The sequence below is a fragment of the Leucopleurus acutus genome, assembly GCF_964270905.1.
Source record: "Leucopleurus acutus genome assembly, chromosome: 12".
Classification (NCBI taxonomy): domain Eukaryota; kingdom Metazoa; phylum Chordata; class Mammalia; order Artiodactyla; family Delphinidae; genus Leucopleurus; species Leucopleurus acutus.
This window is the reverse complement of record NC_139154.1, coordinates 63,209,073-63,233,467: the sequence shown is the minus strand read 5'-3', so window position 1 is coordinate 63,233,467 and position 24,395 is coordinate 63,209,073. Positions and strand designations below refer to the sequence as shown.

The 24,395-nt window shown below is 39.7% G+C and overlaps 2 protein-coding genes across 4 annotated transcripts in view; one reads left to right on the top strand and one right to left on the bottom strand.

Moving 5' to 3' along the window:
• CAMKMT (calmodulin-lysine N-methyltransferase) overlaps positions 1-23,707 on the bottom strand; it is a 406,140-nt gene extending 382,433 nt beyond the window's left edge. The window contains exons 1-2 of the mRNA XM_082851893.1: positions 23,543-23,707; positions 8,554-8,726 (exon numbers count right to left, since the gene is read on the bottom strand). Of these exons, the coding sequence (XP_082708019.1) occupies positions 8,554-8,726; positions 23,543-23,680 (311 nt within the window). The 5' untranslated portion in view covers positions 23,681-23,707. The remainder of the gene's footprint in view (positions 1-8,553; positions 8,727-23,542) is intronic.
• A 480-nt stretch (positions 23,708-24,187) lies between these two features.
• Positions 24,188-24,395, top strand: part of PREPL (prolyl endopeptidase like) — a 54,092-nt gene continuing 53,884 nt past the window's right edge. For all 3 annotated transcript variants that reach the window (XM_082851886.1, XM_082851887.1, XM_082851885.1), the window contains exon 1: positions 24,188-24,299. The gene's annotated coding sequence lies outside the window, so the exon portion shown is untranslated. The remainder of the gene's footprint in view (positions 24,300-24,395) is intronic.

Here is a 24,395-nt window from a genome sequence, read left to right as displayed (position 1 = left end):
TTGAACTTCAACAAAACTAAAAACTTTTGTACACCAAAGGACACTATCAAGAAAGTGAAAAGATAACCCAGAAGATGGGAGAAAATATTTGCAAATCACATATCTGATGTGGGTTAAGTATCCAGAATATATAAAGAAGTCTGAAATTCAATAACAAAGAGACAAACAACCCAATTAAAAATGGGCATAGGACTTGAACAGACATTTCTCCAAAGAAGTTATACAAATGGCCAATGGGCACATGAAAAAACATATAACATAATTAGTCACTGGGGGACTGCAAATCAAAACAACAGTAAGATTACACCCACTAGAATGGCAATAATACAAAATAATAATAATATAGGAAAAATCATAGGTGCTTGCAAGAATGGGGAGAAACTAGAACCCTCATATATTCCTAGTAGGTAAAATGGCACAGCCACTGTGGAAAACAATTTGGCCATTCTTCAAAAAGTTAAACAAAGAGTTACTATATGACCCAGTAATTCTGCCCCTCAGTACATACCTAAAAGAAAGAATTTAAAACTTAAACATTCACATAAAAACTTGTACATGAATGTTCATAGTAGCATTATTCATAATAGCCAAAAAGTAGAAACTACCCAAATGTCCATCAACTGATGAAGGGATAAACAAAATATGGTATTGTCCGTACAATGGAATATTATTCAGCCATAATAAAGGAATGAAGTACTGGTATATGCTATAACATGGATGAATCAGAAGACATTATGCTAAGTGAAAGAAGCCAAATATAAAGGCCACGTATCATATGATTCTACTTATATAAAATGTCCAGAATAGGCAATATAGGCAAATCCATATAGACAGAAAGTAGATAAGTGGTTGCCAGGGGCTAGGGGGAGGAGGAAGATGGAGAGTTACTAGTAATGGGGATGGGGCTTCCTTTTGGGTTGATGAAAAGCTTCGGAAATTAGAGAGTGGTGATGGTTGCACAACATCGTGAATATACTGAATTTAAAATGGTTAAAATGATTAATTTTACCTTGATTAAAAGGAAAAGTGGTCCCTCAAAATCAGAAAAAGTAAGCCAGAGAGCAGAATGGGTCCTAAGAGGCTGCATAAGAACAAAGAGGTTTAAAAAGTTGATTTTCCATGCAACTACTTTGGAGATCTTTCAAAAATAAATGGCTGAAGAGTTTTTTTTTTCAGTCTTACATCTACTAGTTATAGGAAACTAAAAGATTATTTCTACATAATATTTGAAAAAGTATCTAGGGAATATTTCAATTTACTGAAACTTTGAATATATGTATATGTAAGCAAACTACACAAACAATCATGATTGAACTTCAAATAACCTAGAAAATTAAGTTATAATTAGCCCATATCTGTGATTTAAGCTCCATGAAAACATGACTCAATGGATTCGTCTTTTAATTTTCTACATACACTGCACCACATTTTGAAGCTCCTATAAAGTTCCTTCTAAAATACAAAATAAAATACAAGAGAACAAAAGCTGCTTTAATATTCACCACTGTTGTAAACAGCACTACTAACATTAAAACTGTACTTTTTAAATATAAATTCAGGGACTTCCCTAAGTGGCACAGTGGTTAAGTGGTTAAGTTCGAGCCCTGGTCCCTGAAGATCCCACATGCTGCAAAGCAACTAAGCCCGTGAGTCACAACTACTGAGCCTGAGCTCTAGAGCCCACGAGCCACAACTACTGATGCCCACGTGCCTACAGCCCATGCTCCGCAACAAGAGAAGCCACCATAATGAGAAGCCTGCGCGCCCGTAACAAAGAGTAGCCCCTGCTCACTGCAACTAGAGGAAGCCTGCACGCAGCAACGAAGACCCAACGCAGCCAAAAATGAACAAATAAATAAATAAATTTAAATTAAAAATAATAAATAAATAAACAAATATAAATTCAGTATTCATATTTGCCTCAGATACCAACCTTGCCAAGTTTTAAAGGGGCACCTATGATACACTACACATATAAGGATAATCTGCCATACATCTAATTTCATAAGCATATCATTCCCATCACAAGTTTTTATTCAGTGTGCGCTCACAGGGTCCATACTAAATCCAGTGGGGTGAGGGTTTGTTTTATTATTTTTCCTTTCCTTAGAGAAGCAATACATGATCTCAATGCAGTGCATTTGCTGTACTACAGTTCTTTTTTTTTTTTTGTGGTATGCGGGCCTCTCACTGCTGTGGCCTCTCCCGTTGCGGAGCACAGGCTCTGGACGCGCAGGCTCAGCGGCCATGGCTCACGGGCCCAGCCGCTCCGCGGCATGTGGGATCTTCCCAGACCGGGGCACGAACCCGCATCCCCTGCATCGGCAGGCGGACTCTCAACCACTGCGCCACCAGGGAAGCCCTACAAAGTCATTCTTGACTTCTTGCCCATTCTAAGCCTCCAGGACAGGCCAAAACGCAAGAATGCTAGGCTTCTAATTCAGCAATTACCATAGCAACAGGAGTCATTCAAAGAAAGGAGGACAGTTCAGGCCTCTCAGCTTCTTCTATACCTAAGACATGTATACATTTATAAATGAATAACTCAGGCACTTTTATGGTTCTGAATAAATGGAAGTATTTTAAAGTTTCCAGAATATGCAAATTCCTATTACACTGAAATTAAGTTAAAATACAGGGGCGGGGAACAACAATTTCTAGTATCTATACAGTAATCTCTATACAACAAGAAATTGCAACTCATAAGACAAGGAGAAGAAATTTTTTTGAATACAGTTTTTTACTATACATAGAAAATCCTAAAGATGTCACCAGAAAACTACTAGAACTAATCAGTGAATTTGGTAAGGTTGCAGGATACAAAATTAATGCACAGAAATCTCTGGCATTCCTATACACCAACAATGAAAAATCAGAAAGAGAAATTAAGGAAATGCTCCCATTTACCATTGCAACAAAATGAATAAAATACCTAGGAATAAACCTGCCTAAGGAGGCGAAAGACTTGTACTCAGAAAACTATAAAACACTGATGAAAGAAATCAAAGATAACATAAACAGATGGAGAAATATACCACGTTCTTGGATTGGAAGAATCAATATTGTGAAAATAACTATACTACCCAAAGCAATCTACTACCCAATTCAATCTACAGATTCAGTACAATCCCTATCAAACTACCAATGGCATTCTTCACAGAATTAGAACAAAAAATCTTACAATACATATGGAAACACAAAAGACCCCAAATAGCCAAAGCAACTTGAGAAAGAAAAATGGTGTTGGAGGAATCAGGCTCCCCGACTTCAAACTATACCACAAAGCCACAGTAATCAAAACAGTATGGTACTGGCACAAAAACAGAAATATAGATCAATGGCACCGGATAATGCCCAGAGATAAACCCACGCACATATGGGCATCTAATTTATGACAAAGGAGGCAAGAACATACAACGGAGAAAAGACAGCCTCTTCAATAAGTGGTGCTGAGAAAACTGGACAGCTACATGTAAAAGAATGAAATTAGCATGCTACCCAACACCAAACACAAAAATAAACTCCAAATGTATTAAAGACTTAAATGTAAGACCAGACACAGAACTCTTGGAGGAAAACATAGGAAGAACACTCTTTGACATAAATCACAGCAAGATCTTTTTTGACCCACCTCCTAGAGTAATGGAAATAAAAACAAAAATAAACAAATGGGACTTAATTAAACTTAAAAGGTTTTGCACAGCAAAGGAAACCATAAACAAGACAAAAAGACAACCCTCAGAATGGGAGAAAATATTTCCCAATGAAACAACAAAGAATTAATCTCCAAAATATACAAACAGATCATGGAACTCAATATCAAAAAAACAAACAATCCAGTTAAAAAATGGGTGGAAGACCTAAATAGACATTTCACCAAGGAAAACATACAGATGGCCAAGAGGCAGATGAAAAGATGCTCAATGTTATTAATTATTAGAGAAATGCAAGTCAAAACTATAATGAAGTACCACCTCACACCAGTCAGAATGGCCATTATCAAAAAAGCTAGAAACAATAAATGCTGGAAAGGGTGTGGTGAAAAGGGAACCCTCCTACAGTGTTGGTGGGAATGTAAACTGATACAACAACTATGGAAAACGGTATGGAGGTTTCTTAAAAAACTAAAAATAGAACAACCATTTGACCCAGCAATCCCACTACTGGGCATATACCCTGAGAAAAACATAATTCAAAAAGAGACATGCACCACAATGTTCACTGCAGCACTATTTACAACAGCCAGGACATGGAACCAACCTAAATGTCCATTGACAGATTAATGGATAAAGAAGATGTGGCACATATATACAATGGAATATTACTCAGCCATAAAAAGAAACAAAATCGAGTTATTTGTAGTGAGGTGGATGGACCTAGAGTTTGTCATACAGAGTGAAGTAAGTTAGAAACAGAAAACCAAATACCGTATGCTAACGCATATATATGGAATCTAAAAAAAAAAAGGTACTGATGAACCTAGTTGCAAGGCAGGAATAAAGAGGCAGACACAGAGAATGGACTTGATGACATGGAGTAGGAGGGTGAAGTGAGAGTAGCATCGACATATATACATTACTGAACGTTAAATAGTTGGCTAGTGGGAAGCAGCAGCATAGCACAGGGAGATCAGCTCGGTGCTTTGCGATGATCTATAGGGGTGGGATAGGGAGGATGGGAAGGAGGCTCAAGAGGGAGGGGGTATGGGGACATGTATGCATACGGCTGATTTGCTTTGTTGTACAACAGAAACTAACACAGTATTGTGAAGCAATTATACTCCAATAAAGATCTATTAAAATATATATATATATATATATATTTTGGCTGCATCAGGTCTTAGTTGCAGCACATGGGATCTTTCGTTGTGGCACACAGGCTCTCCGTTGTGGTGCGCAGGCTTCTCTCTAGTTGTGACGCACAGGCTCAGTAGTGTGGCACATGGGCTTAGTTGCCCCATGGCACATGGGATCTTAGTTCCCTGACCAGGGATCAAACCCACATCCCCTGCACTGCAAGACAGATTCACAACCACTGGACCACCAGGGAAGTTCCTTCATATACATATATATTTATTTATTTATTCATTCATTCATTCATTTGGCTGCACTGGGTCTTAGCTGCGGCACATGGGATCTTTGCTGCGGCGTGTGGGATCTTTTAGTTGCAGCATGCGAGATCTTTTTTAGTTGCGGCACATGGGATCTTTAGTTGCAGCATGCAAACTCTTAGTTGCAGCACGAGGGATCTAGTTCCCTCACCAGGGATCAAACCTGGGCCCCCTGCATTGGGAGCACAAGTCTTAGCCACTGGACCACCAGGGAAGTCCCAGGAACAAGGAATTTTTAATGACGGATTTTTAGTATAAACACCTCCTGGTATATATTAGTTTTCTATACAGGCATCTATCTAATAGCAAGAACCTCTTCTATAAAATTCTAAGAAATGAACACCAGGGAAACAAGAAGACTTTGCCAAGGAATAAAGCAGGAGCCATACCCTGGATTTTTACTAAGTCTCAACATTCACTTCGGAGCAAAGAGTTGACCATCCTCAGATATATAGAAAAGACAACAGATCTTGGAGAATTCATAACCTAACTTTTACATTGTCCAGACTTTTGCTTCTGATGAAAAGTCACCAGGGGAAATTCTTTATTCCTTCATTTTAAGTATCATCATGTAAAGCTGACAGGAAATGATCAAAATTTTAATTCAGGCCACTGCTTATATACCTTTTAATAATATAAACAATATACAACTATGTACTCTGAATTCACGAATATCTTGTTATTTACTCTCTGAAGGTATTCATTTCAAGTCTAATAAAACTTTAAAGGAACATAAATCAATATGTAGGGAAATGAATTTACTGATTTATTTAAAAACTATTCACCACTTTTTTTCACTGCATAGCGTTAATAAACTTAAAAAATATAGAAGATGATGATGGTACTGCATTTCAAAACAACTTTCCAAGCCACTACTTTTGGCTATTACAAGTAATTTTTTTAAACTTTAGAGTGCTCACAATTCAAATAACACTGAAGAAAACAGATAAAAGTAGCTAAAGAAATGGCATGGAAAGACTGACAAAAGAGTTGATACAAGATATCAAAGGAGCAAGAATGGAAATCCATGTTGGGCAGATAACAGTAAACAAGGAGAAGTGGTAACCATAAGAAATCAACATGAACAAAATTGGCAATGGAATGGAATGAACTATTCTTGGCAGAAATCCTGCCCTTCCTAAGCAATTACAGTAATATCAGTGATTTCCTATACGGTATCAGGATTATGGAGTAAGAAATGGAATGCTCAGAATAATCAATGAGGAAATTAGTTTATCTAGGCCTCAATCCCTTCATCTGAAAAGTGAATAAATGTATATATGACTGCCGCACAAGTGGCAGGATGTGTAGAAGTTAAAAGTGCAGGCTGTGACTATCATTATATAAGATGTTACTGATGGAGACAGCTGGGTGATGGGTACATGGAACTCCTTGTACTATTTTTGCAGCTTTTTGAGAGCCTGTAATTATTTCAAAACAAAAGTTTTTTAAAGTATTATACAGGCATGAAACCAGACCACCAGGGTTTAAATAGGGGCACAACCAATTATTGGCTGTGTGCCCTCAATCGAGTTATTTTCTCATCTGTAAAATGAGGATAAAAACAGTATTTACCTCAGGAGGTGCTATGTGAATTAAATAAGCTTATACATGTAAACCATTCACAACAGTGCTTGTCACATAGTAGGCACTCAATTGTCAGTCATTATTAATGTTGTTAGGATTATTTTTTTCTAAGATCAGAATTCAGCTCTAGAATTCTGTATGTGTAAGCTATTGTTATTTTTGCACTATTGATATGGAGAGATATTAGCTAGTTTGAAAAACAGAGAAAAAATCTTGGCAGCCAATGAGGCCTAAATTCTAGCTCAGTCACCTGTCATCTTTCTATAAACTAGGATTTAATATCATATTTATATAGATATATTTATTCTTTCAAAAATGGATATATCACAAAGAACCACACTGTTGGAGAGGTGTCTTGGTGCTACATCAACACCATCTCCACCAGGTGGAGAACGATGCCTTATTTTGAAAGCTCTCAAGAACAGAAGATTTCACATTCTCTCTGGCTAAGCCTTACCAGGGCCTTGAAGATGTCAGGAAGTTATTCTTTACCAGGGCCTTGAAGATGTCAGGAAGTTATTCTTGGTACAGTTTACACTTACTGCCTCTTGTCACCGTAGACGTAGAAGATAAGTTTTAGAACTTTATACCTGAAGACCCCTACCAGTAGGGGTATTACTCTGTTTCTCCTTCTCTTTAATATCCTTATAGATTCTATCTTCCAATTGTTTAGTCATCTTCATTCCTACTTCACAGACTTATTGTAAGGAGTACATGAATTAGAATACATCAAAGCACGTAGTACTGTACTTGGCAAACAGTAAGCATTTAATGCATTTTTCTTTCCTTCCTAATCAAGGACTAAACTAATTATCTCCATCAGAATGCCAGGCAGTTGAGGTATTCTAATTTCAATCTCATAATGAATGTACAGGCAAACTCACAAATCCTTAAGTTTTTACCTTCTATTTAGAGTTTTTAATAAATCAACATGATGAAACCAGATCCTAATTGCATTCCCCTGTCCACTCTAGTCAATTTTTATCCAAATCCCAAATTTTAAGCTATAATGGTATCTTTTAGAGCTGAGATATTTTAAACTAAAATAGTTCAGGAAACATATATTATAAATAGACATCCTTTGTGAAAACTTTTTTTCTTAAAATTATTCCTGACCTCACCTAAACTGTATTCAGACACGTTTCCACTTAAAATGTTTTTTGCTCTTCTTACAGTTACTGCAAATGTGCTCCTCCCTCCCTTTCAAAAGGTGAAATCTTGTCAAGAAAGGCAGATTTTATAAAATCAAATACCTGCAGTAATATTGCAACATGCTAGACTGTAACTGTGAGAGAAAATTAATTCAGTAAAAATGATATCTTGTTACTTCAGTTTGCAACTCTCTTATCTCTTTCCTAATGATTTTTAAAGCCAGAACAGTCTGTATGCTTCTCACGATATCAGTGTTTTGGGTGAATTTTCTCCTCCTATTCCTAAGATTCTATTCTGAAAGTGACAAAACATGAATGGGAAAAATACCAAAGCTTGATTTTTCAAATAACTACTACTTGAAGAGCAGTTTGGAAAAATTCTGTTTTCACTTTCAGCCTTCTTTGCCTCAAAAAGAACTTGGCTTTTTTTCATAATCAAATGCTATGAGACAATGGTTAAATGAACCCTTTGATTTGAACTTTATCCTCAAATGCCGATACATTCCTTAGAATGTTTTATTTTTAGTTCTGAGAATACAGTAAGACCCAGTTAAAGCAGCAGGATTCCAAACACAAAGCTGCAAAACCTAAGTTCTGATAAAGATTGCCTGCAAACTCAATAGAATGAACAATGAGATTCTTAGATTGTTTTCTTCTACAAGAGAAAAAAACTTAAAAAAAAATCTTAACTAGAGTGATGTTTACCTTAAGAAAATACTGTATTCAGGATACAAGATGCTTGTATATTGAACCCAGGCACCAACGTCCTCTTCAGTTTCCCTTTTTTGGGCTTCTGTTACTGAGAACAGATTAAATGATTCAAATCTTCTTACAGATACATGTCGTAGACAATCATCCAGGTGTTTTTGTTTCAGAACCTTTGAAATAAAACCAAATACTGTCGTCACATTATATAAATATAAATTAAATTTTCAACATTTAAGTGGTAAGGGGACTTTCTTTTCCCGTAATGGCAGATTAGATAATTCAGACCAACATCTTACTGAAGACAACTAGAAAACATACACAAAATATTTTAAAACATTACTTGAAGGCATCAGAGGGCAAAGAATATAGTGAAAATCTACCAGTCTAATATCTTTAAAAGGAGGTAAATCTAGAGAGATGAGTCTGGCTTTTGCAACCACTTTTCTTGTGAGACATTCATCAATTCCAAAAGAAAGAGCTGAGAAGACAAGCAGCACCTTCAACAGCTTGTAGACTTAGGGGGTAAAAGTTGAATTTCAAAGCTTAATACCTAGGCAGGGGCAGGTATGTTATTCTGAGCCGGTGTGTGTGTGTGTGTGTGTGTGTGTGTGTGTGTGTGTGTGTGTGTGTGTGTGTGTGTGTGTGTGTGTGTGTGTGTTAAGATAAATCAAATGAGTAGTTTTCTTGGTGCCATTGAAAACTAGGTTTTTAAGTATGGAAGAAAGGAGATACAACTGTAAGATTAATGAGGTTAAGCAAAAACCCTGTAGCTCTGAATCTGAATAAAGTATAATATAAACTAATGATGTATTTCATTTTTTAAAACTGTACATATATTTCCTACATCTGACCACTGAAAAGGTCTAAAAACAATGACCAAACTAGTAGCAATGAGCACACCTACTGCACATACTGCTGTCTCTAAATACCATTTTTTAGTAAAACAAAGTAAGGGGAATCCCCTGGTCGTCCAGTGGTTAGAACTCCACGCTTTCACTGCCAAGGGCGTGGGTTCAATTCCTGGTCAGGGAACTAAGATAATGCAAGCCACGCAGCACAGCCAAAAAGAAGAAAGAAGAAAAAAAAAGTAAGGCCCTTGGAAAAAGGGCAGGAATTGTACAAGATAAGTCTGGAACAACATGCACACAAGAAAACAAGAAAGCCATACAAAATTAAGGGTTATATCAAAAGGACTGATGGGATAGTGCAAGCATTAACAAAGATAATAAATGTAACTGAGTTGAAACACGTTAGTTCATAACAGTAGCTTTTTAAATACTTCATTGATGATCACCGAAAAATGCTAAAGAACCAACTTATTTTGAAAACTAGTAAATGAGGAGGAAAAATCAAGTATTTATCTGTCTCTTCTATATGAACCATAACTGAGAATGTCCAAATGGAAGTTGAGGGGAAATTTCTCTTTATACTAGTATTCCAAGTAGTAAATGAAGAAGGAACAACAGAACATCACCATTTTTCAACTCCTTCATGAATTCATGAACCTAGGTAATCATCATCAAGAAGAGAAATAACCAGACATCACTATGATTGTTGATGAAATCTCACACCACCATCATCTTGACCAACTAAACAAGACAAAACAAGAAACATCAAATCTGAATCTGATCAAGCCTCTATATCTTACAGGAAATAGGAAATACAGGGATAGAGGAACACATTAAACAACATCATCAAGTGCAATTAGCAAAATTCAAATTATGGGAAACTACAAAACACCCAGTTGCTTCTAAAATAAACGGCAAGGGTTGAAAAAGAGCCATGCTGAGGGAATATTTAGATTAAAAAGACTTGTACATATCAACCAATAACAATATTTGGAACTTAATTTGGATCCTGTTTTCAAAATAATCAAACTGTAAAGAAAAATTAGGAGACAATGGAAAACTTTTGGAAACTGACCAGATATTTTATGACATCAAGGAATTATTCTGGATAGGATATGGTATTGTAGTTAATTTTTTAATGTCATCTTGTATAGGTACATACTGAAATATTTATAGAAAAAATATGATATCTGAGATTTGCTTCAAAATAATCTGGTGAGGGTTGCATAATGAGAGAACAGAAATGAAACAAATTTGGTCCAGAGTTAAAAATAGTTGAAGCTTATGGATACCTGAGTGGTTATTAAACTATTTTTTTCCACTTTTGTATATGTTTGACATTTCCCATAAAGTTTTTTTAAGATATAAAGCACTCTAATAGTCATAAACAAATGAAAAATAAAAAGATATGAAAAACCAAATATATTTGCAAGTTAAGCAATAAACTTCTAAATAATCTGTGAATGAAAAAAAGAACACAATGGAAATTAGAAAGTATTTTGAACTGAATATTAAAAATACATTTCAAGGGCAGAGTCAAGATGGTGTACTAGGAGGACTCGGAATTCATCTCTCCTCACAACTAGGGCACCTGCCAGGCACTGGTGAGGGACCACGGAAACCTAAGGGGACAGGAAGAACCCCCAGTGACTGGGTAGGACATGGGGCATGGGAGGAGTGAAGGGGGAGAAGTGGAGGCAGGATGGGACTGGTGCCCCTAAGGGGCAGCTGGGGGAGGGGAAGGGATCCCATGCCGGAAGCGGTAAATTGGGGGACCATTGGGAGGGCAGAGGATCAAAAGGGAGTGTGCCCAGGAACCTGCTGAGATCCCAGGCCTCATCCTCTGCCCACCGAGGCCCCCTCCAGCCATGTGGGTCCTGAGGGAGTGAGAGGGAGGAAGGGGGAGCAAAAGTAAAGGCCGGACCTCCAGGACTGGCACCCCTGAGGGGTGGCTGGGGGAGTTCCTACACCCAGCGGGACCCACCCGCGGTTAGGGGTCCAGCAGTGACGGGGGACACCCTGGGGGAGATGGTGAGGGAGGGGCACGAAGGAATGGAAGGGAATGCGGCCAGTGCCTTCCCTGTCCACTTAGGCACCAGGGAGCCTGTTGGGCTCGGGCCTAATCCTCTGCCCTCAGAGCCTCCCTCCTGCCATGCAAAATCCAAGCCCCGCCCCTACACCCTCACCCAGGGCCCCACCCCTACACTCGGAGACCCCCTCCAATGCGCTGGGCCTAAACCCCACCCACACACCCTCACTCAGGGCCCTACCTCCAAACTCTGGAACCCCACACTCCAGAGGCCCTCCCTTCCATGTGCTGCCTCTCCCCTTCCACCCAGGTCTTAAGAAGAGGCCCTGCCCCACACTTGAACGTGGCCCCCCCTCAGGGCCTTTTCCAGCTACATGGGTCCTGAGCCTAGGCCCCACCCCATGATCAACCGTAACACCAAATGCCTGGGTCCTGTCCCACCCTAAACCCCGCCCCTGCCTAAGTTCCAGCCCCCACCTAAAATTCGCCCCCATAGCCAAGGCTTTTTGTTTTTCTTTTTCTTTTTTCTTCTTTTAGATTGGGGTTCTGTTTTACCTTGCTGATTCATTGTTGTTGATTCTTTTATGTTTTTATTTTTCCTAATAAATCTTTTATTTTTCTAATTTTATTTTATTCTTTATACTCTGTAATTGTTCTCCCCTTTTGGCTTGTTCCCCCCGCTTTTTTTTTTCTTTTTTCTGTTGAGGTTTTATTTTACCTTGTTGCACTTGTTTCAATGGTAGTTTTATTTTTCCTAATATATTTTTTATCTTTCTAATTTTACTTTATTTTTTATTATTTGATATTGTACTGCTTTTTTTCTTTCTTTCTCTTTTACCTTTTTTTTTTTTTTTACCATTCCACGAAGCTTGCAGGATCTTGGGTCCCAGCCTGGAGGTTGGGCCCAAGCTCCTGTGGTGGGAGCTCCGAGTCCAAACCGCTAGACTAAAAAAGAACCTAGGACCCTAGGGAATATTAATTGGAGTGAGGACTCCCAGAGGAACGCATCTCAGCAACAAGACCCAGCTCTACCCAACTTTCTGCAAACTCCAGTGCTGGACGTCTCAGGCCAAACAACGAGTAACACAGGAATACAGCACCAACCATCAAAAAAAAAAAAAAAAATGAAATGACAGAAAAATATATTACAGACGAAGGAGCAAGGTAAAAACCTACAAGAACAAATAAACGAAGATGAAATAGGCAACCTAACTGAAAAAGAATTCAGAGTAAGGATAGTAAAGATGATCCAAAATCTTGGCAACAGAATGGAGAAAATACAAGAAACATTCAATAAGGATCTAGAAGAACTAGAAAGCAAACAAACAATGATGAACAACACAAATGCTGAAATTAAAAATACTCTAGAAGGAATCAATGGCAGAATAACTGAGGCAGAAGAATGGATAAGTGAGCTGGAAGATAAAATGGTGGAAATAACTGCCAGGGAGCAGCATAAAGAAAAAAGAGTGAAAAGAATTGAGGACAGTCTCAGAGACCTCTGGGAGAGCATTAAACGAACCAACATTCAAATTATAAGGGTCCCAGAAGAAGAAGAGAAAAAGAAAGGGTCTGAGAAAATATTTGAAGAGATTATAGTCAAAAAGTTCCCTAACATGGGAAAGGAAATAGTCAATCAAGTCCAGGAAGCACAGAGAGCACCATACAGGATAAACCCAAAGAGAAACATGCCAAGACACATATTAATCAAACTATCAAAAATTAAATACAAAGAAAAAATATTAAAAGCAGCAAGGAAAAGGCAACAAATAACATACAAGCGAATCCCCATAAGGTTAACAGCTGAGTTCTCAGCAGAAACTCTGCAAGCCAGAAGGGAGTGGCAGAGCATATTTAATGTGATGAAAGGGGAAAACCTACAACCAAGAATACTCTACCCAACAAGGATCTCATTCAGATTCGGTGGAGAAATTAAAACCTTTACAGATAAGCAAATGTTAACAGAATTCAGCACCACCAAACCAGCTTTAGAACAAATGCTAAAGAAACTTCTCTAGGCAGGAAACACAAGAGAAGGAAAAGACCTACAAAAACAAACCCAAAACAATTAAGAAAATGGTAACAGGAATGAACATACATATCGGTAATTACCTTAAACATAAATGGATTAAATGCTCCCACCAAAACACATAGACTGGCTGAATGGATACAAAAACAAGACCCGTAATATGCTGTCTACAAGAGACCCACTTCAGACCTAGGGACACACACAGACTGAAAGTGATGGGATGGAAAAAGATATTGCATGCAAATGGAAATCAAAAGAAAGCTGGAGTAACAATTCTCGTTTCAAACAAAATAGACTTTAAAATAAAGACTACTACAAGAGACAAAAAAGGACACTACATAATCATCAAGGGATCAATTCAAGAAGAAGATGTAACAATTGTAAATATTTCTGCACCCAACAGAGGAGCACCTCAATACATAAGGCAAGTGCTAACAGCCAAAAACGGGGAAATCGACAGTAACGCAATCATAGTAGGGGACTTTAACATCCCACTTTCACCAATGGACAGATCATCCAAAATGAAAATAAATAAAGAAACACAAGCTTTAAATGATACATTAAACAAGATGGACTTAATTGATATTTATAGGACATTCCATCCAAAAATAACAGAATACATTTTCTTCTCAAGTGCTCATGGAACGATCTCCAAGATAGACATATCTTGGGTCACAAATTGAACCTTGGTAAATTTAAGAAAATTGAAATTGTATCAAGTATCTTTTCCGACCACACACTATGAGACTAGATATCAAATACAGGGAAAAAATCTGCAAGAAAAAAAAAAAAACACATGGAGGCTAAATAATACACTACTTAATAACCAAGAGATCACTTAAGACATCAAAGAGGAAATCAACAAATACCTAGAGACAAATGACAATGAAAACACAACGACCCAAAACCTGTGGGATGCAGCAAAACCAGTTCTAAGAGGGAAGTTTATAGCAATATAATCCTACCTCAAGAAAAAAGAAACATCTCAAATAAACAACCTAAACTTACACCTAAAGCAATTAGAGAAAGAACAACAAAAAACCCCCAAAGGGGTTAGTGGCGCAGTGGTTGAGAGCCCGCCTGCCAATGCGGGGGACACGGGTTTGTGCCCCGGTCTGGGAAGATCCCACATGCCGTGGAACGGGAAGGCCCGTGAGCCATGGCCGCTGAGCCTGTGTGTCCGGAGCCTGTGCTCTGCAACGGGAGAGGCCACAACAGTGAGAGGCCCGCGTATGGCAAAAAAAAAAAAAAGAAGTTAGCAGAAGGAAAGAAATCATAAAGATCAGAGCAGAAATAAATGAAAAAGAAATGAAGGAAACAGTAGCAAAGATCAATAAAAGTAAAAGCTGGTTCATTAAGAAGATAAACAAAATTGATAAACCACTCGCCAGACTCATCAAGAAAAAGAGGGAGAGGACTCAAATCAATAAAATTAGAAATGAAAAAGGAGAAGTTACAACAGACACCGCAGAAATACAAAGCATCCTAAGAGACTACTACAAGCAACTCTATGCCAGTAAAATGGACAACCTGGAAAAAATGGACAAATTCTTACAAACGTATAACCTTCCAAGACTGAACCAGGAAGAAATAGAAAATATGAACAGACCAATCACAAGTAATGAAGTTGAAACTGTGATTAAAAATCTTTCCACATACAAAAGTCCAGGACCAGATGGCTTCACAGCTGAATTCTATCAAACATTTAGAGGAGAGCTAACACCCATCCTTCTCAAACTCTTCCAAAAAATTGTGGAGGAAGGAACACTCCCAAACTCATTCTACGAGGCCACCATCACCCTGATACCAAACCAGACAAAGATACTACAAAAAAAGAAAATTACAGACCAATATCACTGATGAATATAGATGCAAAAATCCTCAACAAAATACTAGCAAACAGAATCCAACAACACACTAAAAGGATCATACACCATGATCAAGTGGGATTTATCCCAGGGATGCAAGGAGTCTTCAATATACACAAATCAATCAATGTGATACACCATATTAACAAACTGAAGAAGAAAAACCATATGATCATCTCAATAGATAGAGAAAAAGCTTTTGACAAAATTCAACACCCATTTATGATAAAAACTGTCCAGAAAGTGGGCATAGAGGGAAACTACCTCAACAAAATAAAGGTCATATATGACAAACCCACAGCAAACATCATTCTCAATGGAGAAAAACTGGAAGCATTTCCTCCAAGATCAGGAACAAGACAAGGATGTCCACTCTCACCACTATTATTCAACATAGTTTTGGAAGTCCTAGCCACGGCAACCAGAGTAGAAAAAAAAATAAAAGGAATGCAAATTGGGAAAAGAGTAAAACTGTCACTGTTTGCAGACGATATGATACTATACATAGAGGATCCTAAAGATGCCACCAGAAAACTACTAGAGCTAATCAATGAATTTGGTAAAGTTGCAGGATACAAAATTAATGTACAGAAATCTCTTGCATTCCTATACACTAATGATGAAAAATCTGAAAGAGAAATTAAGGAAACACTCCCATTTACCACTGCAACAAAAAGAATAAAATACCTAGGAATAAACCTACCTAGGGAGACAAAAGACCTTTATGCAGAAAACTATAAGACACTGATGAAAGAAATTAAAGATGATACCAACAGATGGAGAGATAGCCCATGTTCTTGGTTGGAAGAATCAATATTGTGAAAATGACTATACTACCCAAAGCAATCTACACATTCAATGCAATCCCTATCAAATTACCAATGGCATTTTTTTTACAGAACTAAAACAAAAAATCTTAAAATTTGTATGGAGACACAAAAGACCCCAAATAGCCAAAGCAGTCTTGAGGGAAACAAACGGAGCTGGAGGAATCAGACTCCCTGACTTCAGACTATACTACAAAGTTACAGTAATCAAGACAATATGGTACTGACACAAAAACAGAAATATAGATCAATGGAACAGAATAGAAAGCCCAGAGATAAACCCACACACCTATGGTCAACTAATCTATGACAAAGGAGGCAAGGATATACAATGGAGAAAAGACAGTCTCTTAAACAAGTGATGCTGGGAAAACTGGACAGCTCCATGTAAAAGAATGAAATTAGAACACTCTCTAACACCATACACAAAAACAAACTCAAAATTGATAAGAGACCTAAATGTAAGACCGGGCACTATAAAACTCTTAGAGGAAAATATAGGAAGAACACTCTTTGACATAAATCACAGCAAGGTCTTTTTTGATCCACCTCCTAGAGTAATGGAAATAAAAACAAAAGTAAACAAATGGGACCTAGTGAAAATTCAAAGCTTTCGCACAGCAAAGGAAACCATAAACAAGACGAAAAGACAACCCTCAGAATGGGAGAAAATATTTGCAAATGCATCAACGGACAAAGGATTAATCTCCAAAATATATAAACAGCTCATGCAGCTCAATAATAAAAAAACAACCCAATCCAAAAATGGGCAGATGACCTAAATAGACATTTCTCCAAAGAAGACATACAGACGGCCAAGAAGCACATGAAAAGCTGCTCAACATCACTAATTATTAGAGAAATGCAAATCAAAACTACAATGAGGGGGCTTCCCAAGGGGCGCAGTGGTTGAGTGTCCGCCTGCCAATGCAGGGGACACGGGTTCATGCCCCAGTCCGGGAAGATCCCACATACCGCGGAGCGGCTGGGCCCATGAGCCATGGCTGCTGAGCCTGCGCGTCTGGAGCCTGTGCTCCGCAACAGGAGAGGCCACAACAGTGAGAGGCCCACGTACCACAAAAAAAAAAAACTACAATGAGGTATCACCTCACACTGGATAGAATGGGCATCATCAGAAAATCTACAAACAACAAATGCTGGAGAGGGTGTGGAGAAAAGGGAACCCTCTTGCACTGTTGGTGGGAATGTAAATTGATACAGCCACTATGGAGAACAGTATGGAGGTTCCTTAAAAAACTAAAAATAGAATTACCATATGACCCAGCAATCCCACTACTGGGCATATACCCTGAGAAAACCATAATTCAAAAAGACACATGCACCCCAATGTTCACTGCAGCACTATTTACAATAGCCGGATCATGGACACAACCTAAATGCCCATCGACGGATGAATGGATAAAGAAGATGTGTTACCTATATACAATGGAATATTACTCAGCCGTAAAAAGGAACGGAATTGGGTCATTTGTTGAGACGTGGATCGATCTAGAGACTGTCATACAGAGTGAAATAAGTCAGAAAGAGAAAAACAAATATCGTATATTAACGCATATATGTGGAACCTAGAAAAATGGTACAGATGAGCCAGTTTGCGGAGCAGAAATTGAGACACAGATGTAGGGAACAAACGTATGGACACCAAAGGGGGAAGAGGCAGGGGAGCGGGTGGTGCTGGTGGGATGAATTGGGTGATTGGGATTGACATGTATACACTGATGTGTATAAAATTGATGACTAATAAGAGCCTGCTGTATAAAAAAAAAAGTGCCTTGATCAAATGTTTAAAATAAGTCAATACTATGTTAGTTTTTCTCTCTTTTACATTTACCAATATAAATATATGTTCATCTTTAAAAAAAAAAGAAAATGGACAAAAGACATGAAGAGACATTTCATTGAAGTGATAAACAGATGGCAAATAAGCATGAAAAGATGTTTATCTGCAGCAATTGTTAAAATATGTAAATTTCCAAACCCCACTCAAAACTCACTGCTCTAGAAAGTTTTTGCTTTTAAAATTTTTTAAATTGTGGAAAATATTGGGTTGGCCAAAGCGTTCCTTTGCGTTTTTTTGTAACATCTTATGGAAAAACCTGAACAAACATTTTGACCAACTCAATACACAAAACATAAAATTCAAAAAAAAAAGACAAATGCTTTCACACCTAGAGCCTTCTAAACATTTTAGTTTCTTTACTGCACAGTTAAAAGTTCATTTCATTCAAAATAATTATTGATGGAATATTTTGGTTTTAGACTGATAAGCTACATACTTCTAATTCAAGAAAACATTCACATTCACCTTTTTAACCTAAAACACAATCCTAAATATTTTTAAGGAATCCAATGAAACCGATTATTTTTTTTTTAATAAATTTATTTATTTATTTATTTTGGGGTGTGTTGGGTCTTCGTTTCTGTGTGAGGGCTTTCTCTAGTTGCGGCGAGCGGAGGCTACTCTTCATCGCGGTGCGCGGGCCTCTTACTGTCGCGGCCTCTCTTGTTCCGGAGCACAGGCTCCAGACACGCAGGCTCAGTAGTTGTGGCTCACGGGCCTAGTTGCTCCGTGGCATGTGGGATCTTTCCCAGACCAGGGCTCGAACCCGTGTCCCCTGCATTAGCAGGCAGATTCTCAACCACTGCGCCACCAGGAAAGCCCAAAAGCAATTATTAATCTTAATAAATCAGAGACATAAAAAAGAAAATCTCCTCCAATCACTGACGTATATGTCAACAAGGTTTGAACAGCAGGGGTCAGGGATGAGCATTACATGTAAACACTTAAGGTTAAAGGATGTTCTGCAGAGTACACAAAAATCTATGTCATCTGTGACTATAGCAGTACAAAGTTCTATAATCAATTGAAATGTCAGTTTAACTTAAACAATGGGAAAAAACCCTTATAAATACAATGATGTATAAAATGTTGTCAACAAATAATTCTCTATGCAAAAAAAAAAAAGGAGTGAAAAAGCACGAATGACCTTGCTCAGCCCCTGCTGCAGAAAGTGATCCAAGTGATGCCAATAAAAACCAATAAAGAGTCCATCCCTCAATTCTTCACTTATGTAGGGATCTAAACCACAACCCTCAGTGCAAGATCTACAAGCACATCACACAACATTCTTAAGACATGCTCTCTTGGTGTCTGTCTGCCATTTTCTACAATGGAATCAGAAGGCCTAAAAAGAGCACAAAATACAGTACATCTCTAGTAACTGATTCTCTGGATTAACAAACACTCTCCATTCCCTCTATTAAATATTCAGACTGGACCATGTGAACTGAGTAGTGCCAGTGCACAATCCTGCCCTTCCCTGTTGAGTTGCTTGCCAAGTTAACTGTCCTTCTTCACAAGCTTCTTTATACCACCTGTTGGTATTGTCATGAATTAAATATTACAAAAACTATTGGAATAATAATTATTAGGAAGAAGGTCTTAAAGAAATCTAGTCCCACTCTCTCATTTACAAATGAGAAAACTGAGGTCCAAAGAGGGTGCTCACCATCATACAAATAGTTAAGGGTGGTAGATCTGGGACTAAAATCAATTGTATGAAATTCTATTCCAGAAATCATGCTGTCTCTTTCCGCATTGACAGTCTCAAACATATATCATCCTGCTTTAATTTAAATTGTACGGTGAGGGACTTCCCTGGCGGTCCAGTGGTTAAGACTCTGCGCTTCCAATGCAGGGGGCACAGTTTCGATCCCTGGTTGGGGAACTAAGATCCCACACGTCGCAAGGCACAGCCAAAAAACTAAAAAAATAAAAAAAATTTTAATTGAAAAAATAAAAATAAATTGTACTGTGAAATATTCGATTAATCGGATTCTTCAGCCAAGTATTCAGACCTCTAGGCCCCATTATTCATTCTGTAGGTGGTTGTGAGATGTGTGTAAGCATGTAATGGTCATTTGCTACTTTCTCATCTGCTCTACATCCCTTCCCCTTGGGAAATGCCCCTCCCTCTCCCTATGCAATAATGGTAGGGTTGTTATTTTCCCTGCCACAGGGTGGGCTCATGACGCAGGCCAAAGTGCACTAGTCTCCTAGGCACAGCAGTTGGTGCAAACTTCGCCTCTTAGAGTTCTTTGGAGGAAATGATTTGGGTGTTGGGGAAAAGGGTTATTTCTTCTGGATCACTAGCTGGGTGGATGATGAAGTTGCCAACAGCTATCTTTGCCATCAGGTAATGAGACACAACAAAGAGAAAAATATTACGGAATATCCACAGCCTCTATTGATATTGATCCATAGACTCTCAGACCTCATATGATTAAAGTGGGCACTAGACTCAAAAGTCAGCAATTTTCCATGTTGAGGCAGGAGATAGATGGGCCCCAGGGTGAGCAGCCAGAGTTCATCCCCTGTGGACAGATACTCCAAAATAGCAGGAGGGAGAAGAGCTAAGCCCTGCCCAGATAAGAGATAAAAGACTACATATTCCTCATTCTTGAAGTCAAGGAGACCTTCTCCACTACACACGCACAGAAAGGCTCCCTGAAGGTCAAAAAGGGAGGGGGTGCTACCCCATAGTAAGTGATGCCATCCTACCCATACACCTCTTCGCTGGAATCCATCTTGGCTAAGAGATGCACGCACACACACGGGAGGACCCTGAGATATACCGATATGGACTCAGAACCAGGCAAAGCAAGATGATTGGCCAAAGGAAACCCAGAAGAAATGCCCCATAAAAGTGATTCAAACTACCACGAGGACACAACTCTCTCTCTGAGCTCGCCCATGTGTCTATCCACAGGTACTCTTTTCCTCCTAATAAACACTTGTTTCACTACTTTCCATCTCTATGTGGAAATTCACTTCCACAACAGCTGATGGGCCAGGGCCTTATCACTGGCCACTGGTCCCTTGTGGTCTAGTGGCTAAGATTCAGCACTCTCACTGCCACGGCCCAACCTCAGTCTCTGGCCATGAACCAAAATCCTGCTTCAAGCCACTGCAGGCTGAGGCCACCCAAGAGCAATGTGACCTAGTATCAAATGATGAACTAGGTCAACCAGGTTTTCTCTCAAAAATGTTAACTATAAAACATAGAAAATATTGAACAGTTAAGGTGAAAGGCCATGAGACAGCACTGGAGCCCTAGTGGAAAGAGAATTGTGAGGGAGAAAACAAGGAGACATAGCAGATGTCATGAAGATGTCACATAAGAGAGAGAAAAAGAATTGCATATCTTTAGCATTGTTTAGATTCCTCACAGTTTTCCAGTTGGATGCTAACAAGATGCAAATGGTCCATTCATTTAAAACATATTTACTAAGAGCCTGCAAATGTTTAAAATACATGGAAGATTCGATTATTATAGAAAAATATTCACTTTCTCCCCTGCTCCCTCAAAGAAAAAAACATACTTCTCTGCCTCCTAACTTTAGGCTTGGCTAAGTATCTTACTTTGGCCAACAGGATATTAGTAGGTGCTTAAAATGTGTTTCAGTGGTTGCGCTTGCTCTCTTATACCTCTGTCATCACTATGAGAACATGTCAGCCCAGAATTAGAGGCATGTGGACCAAGCATGCAGCATAGAGCCACTCAGCTGATCACAGCCTATGTCAGTCAACTCCCAGGTGGCCCACAAACAGAATAAATGCTCACTGTTGAATGCAGTTGTGACAGTGTAGTTATTTGTTACTCACTGATACAATACACTGAGGATGAGATGCTGTGGGCCACTTAAAGACTGTCCTTATTCAGCCTTTCCACAATACGTAACAGTATCTACTAAAAATCAACTAGCGAGAGCCGGTGCAGGAGATGGAGATTTATAAAATATCACCTTTTCCCAGGAAGAACTCCTATTGTAGTGAGAAAGTTGGACTCTGATCAAATGATCATAAAATAATGTGATATGAGGTTCACCCATATAGTGAGCTGAAGGTCTAACTCAGCCAGAGGAGTCAGCAGAGCCTTCACGTAAGAGGAGATTGAAATAGAGGTCTGAAGGATAACAGTCATTCATCAAGTAGAGAAGTAGAAAGACTCTAAACAGAGGGCACATGTATACCAAAACATTAAACTTCAAAGCATGTGAGGAGTTCAAGTGCCAGCCATAGCTGAAACTTATCCTTATTCTAATGTAGAGAACAATTCAGAATGAATATGAGATGGTCAACTAGAATTTTTACTAGGAATTACTGAAGTCGTCACGATAAGAGTTGATTGATCATTTTAAGGCCCTAATTTACTATTCTGATACTTTAAATTTAGTTGATGTTTACTTCACTATAGAAATTTCCTATAGATAATGATCTATGAGGACTTGCATTTTATTATCCTATAATACCATTTGTAACATTAATTGCAAAACCAGATCATTAATGCCCTGCAAAGGCTTTCAATGCATCAGCAAACAAACGATCTTTGAGTTGTGTCATGACAGCACTGGAAGGCCACTGTATGAAAAGGTGACTCGAGACAATTGCAAACAAAGTAACCGCCAAAATACTAAAAGCACAATCTCAAGTAACCTGGCAATAGCTGGGAAACTCTCCTCGAAATATAAGTCAGAAATGGAAAATGTCCTGTTGAATAAAGTGTTCGGCAGGACACCCCAGGCAGAAGCATAACACTGGGATGTAAACAATAAACAGATTTCACTTCAAGCAGTTTGGAAAGAGCGTCAGTGTCGTCAAATCAGAAAATCTTCAAACCTGCATACGACTTAAGTTACCAGCAACAGTAGCACCTTTTAAGTGCTAAAAGATAACCGCCAGTAAAAAAATCAACATACTTAGACACCGAGAATCTCTCTGATCTCTTCAAACCATAAGATAAACACGTAACTTTCGCGTGAAAGCGAAGCGGGAGGGCGCCGGGGCAGCTCTTGCAACTCCCTTCGCTCTCCGCTCCACGAAAGAAACCGAAGCAACACGTGCAACGTCACTGTCCCAACACAGTCAACCATGCTGATCACCAAGAGAGGGGACAGATTTGGAGCTAGAACCAGGCTAGGAGTTAAGAAGCAAGGGGAAGAAACCAGGGGAAGAAAGTAAAACAGAAGCAGGAAAGAACAGTATGGACTGGGGAGCGGCGGTCCCACCGGCCCTACTGGCGAGCAAGGAGAAAAGTCCCTCAGATGCAGACTAATGTCTAGAAAGGGATCTTCTCCTTCGAGCTGAGTTTCCCAGGACTCAGCCTCGGCTGCCCCCTCCCTGCCCAATGCCACCTGATACCTCCTTTTGGCGCGACCCTTAGGTGAACCAAGGAGGCGCTTTTCAGGAGGCTCCCAGCAAAACTGTGAGGGAACTCCCAGAGCTGCCAAGGGGAGAGTAGCTGCCTGTCGCTTGCGAGGGGAGTGGCCAAAGGCAAAAGTGAGTCGAGAGGGCTCTACCTTACCTGCCGCAGGAGCTTCCACCGGGCAGCACCCAAGGGCGCCGAGATTGCGGGTCCCTGAGCGGCGCTGCTGCTTGTCCGGCCCTCGCCCGCTGCGCGCTCAGCCTGGCCGGCCCCTGCGTCCGCGACTCGAGACTCCATCCGGCTGGAGCTGGCGAGATACCGCCGCCACAGCTCCCCCCTGCCAGGACCTGCCTACTTCTTCCCTGTCAGGATCTGTGACGCCGGGGTTCCCTCCCACTGCCCTAGCGCGCGCTCTCTTCCCGAATTCCGCATTTCCGGTAGTCGCGTCTCCTTAGCAACCAGCGCAGCGCGGCTCTCGCCACTGCACCATTTTGCTGGTGGCCATCTTGAGTGAGGGCAGACCGGAGAGTGAGGGAACTGTGGCAGACCTAGTGCGACACCGCCCCCTTTGGTTCCCTTCTCTCCTGTTTCATCTCGAGCTCTGAAGACTAGCAAAGAACTAAAAGGCTTATATCTTTGAGCGTTAATGAACCCAGGAGGAGTAAAAAAATATTCCTGACCACAATAAAGATGGCGGAATCCACTTAGCGCTCGTGCCAGACGGCGGTTACGTAGACGGCGTGCTGCAAACCAGCTCCGGGCGGTTCTGGGTAGGCTGTCGTTCCGCTAGCTGCAGAACGCAGACTTCGGCTGACCGTGACTGAGGTGGGAGCTGCGCTCCTTCCTGAGAGCATCGAGTTCTCCGGCCTGCCATCACTCGTTTCGGTGTCTAGAGCGAGACTGACTTTCAGTTTGCGTACGTATGGGGGGCGTAGGCTGGGAGTCTCTTCCCTTCACCCCGTCCTCACCCCCACCCAACCATCCCTCAGTCCCTTGGTCCTAGCTTTTTGAC